The sequence below is a fragment of the Entamoeba nuttalli genome (genome assembly GCF_000257125.1).
Source record: "Entamoeba nuttalli P19 unplaced genomic scaffold asmbl_8776, whole genome shotgun sequence".
NCBI lineage: Eukaryota > Evosea > Mastigamoebida > Endamoebidae > Entamoeba > Entamoeba nuttalli.
The window spans coordinates 4,636-5,325 of NW_008579292.1; the positions used below are offsets into that span (position 1 = coordinate 4,636).

Sequence of the window (690 nt, forward strand, 5' to 3'; positions counted from 1 at the left end):
ACAAACTTAATAAACATTGGATGTCAAGAGTAATTGTAAGATTTATCTTGAATGGACAATGCATTGCAAATAAACCACTAAATTCACAAGATAATTTGAAAACAGCAAGAGAGAAAATCAAAGGAAAGATATCTGATTCTCAACACTTTTTAACAAAAGATGGTGATATAATTGATGTGAACGATGAAGAGAGTTATACTATAGGAGATGTAATTGATGAAAAAAGAGTAATAAATATTAAAGGAGCAGAAGTTAAAAAAGGAATAAGAATAAAGATAAATGATAAAGTACTTACCACACTTGAAATAGACAATAAAACAACAATAAACAATATTAGAACATTAGTTCAAAATATTCCAGATTCAGCACATTTCTATACACTTGACAATGACAAAGTTGAAAGAGATGAAGAAGAAGATTATATAGTAGAAGATATAATAAATAATGAAGAAATTAATCTTAAAGAAGATAAAGAAAAAAGTACACCAGAAATAAATGATCTAACAATTGGAATATGTTTAAATGGAAAACCAATGATCAAAAAGAAATTCAACAAGGATACTTCTCTTTCGGATGTTAGAAAAGAGATTGAAAATGTCAAACAAATTCCAAAAGACTTTGTGTTTGAAGACGAAGAAGAATTTAAAATATCAACTGATGATGAACAAACGTTAAAATTAACATCTATTT

General features: G+C 26.4%; 1 protein-coding gene across 1 annotated transcript; it reads left to right on the forward strand.

The window, feature by feature from the left end:
- Positions 1 to 20: 20 nt before the first annotated feature.
- On the forward strand, positions 21 to 670 carry ENU1_189060 (hypothetical protein; the record flags this gene model as incomplete). Its single annotated transcript, XM_008861742.1, has 1 exon — positions 21 to 670. A coding segment is annotated over one exon (650 nt), but the record flags the coding sequence as incomplete, so codon positions are not given.
- Between the last annotated feature and the right edge of the window lie 20 nt (positions 671 to 690).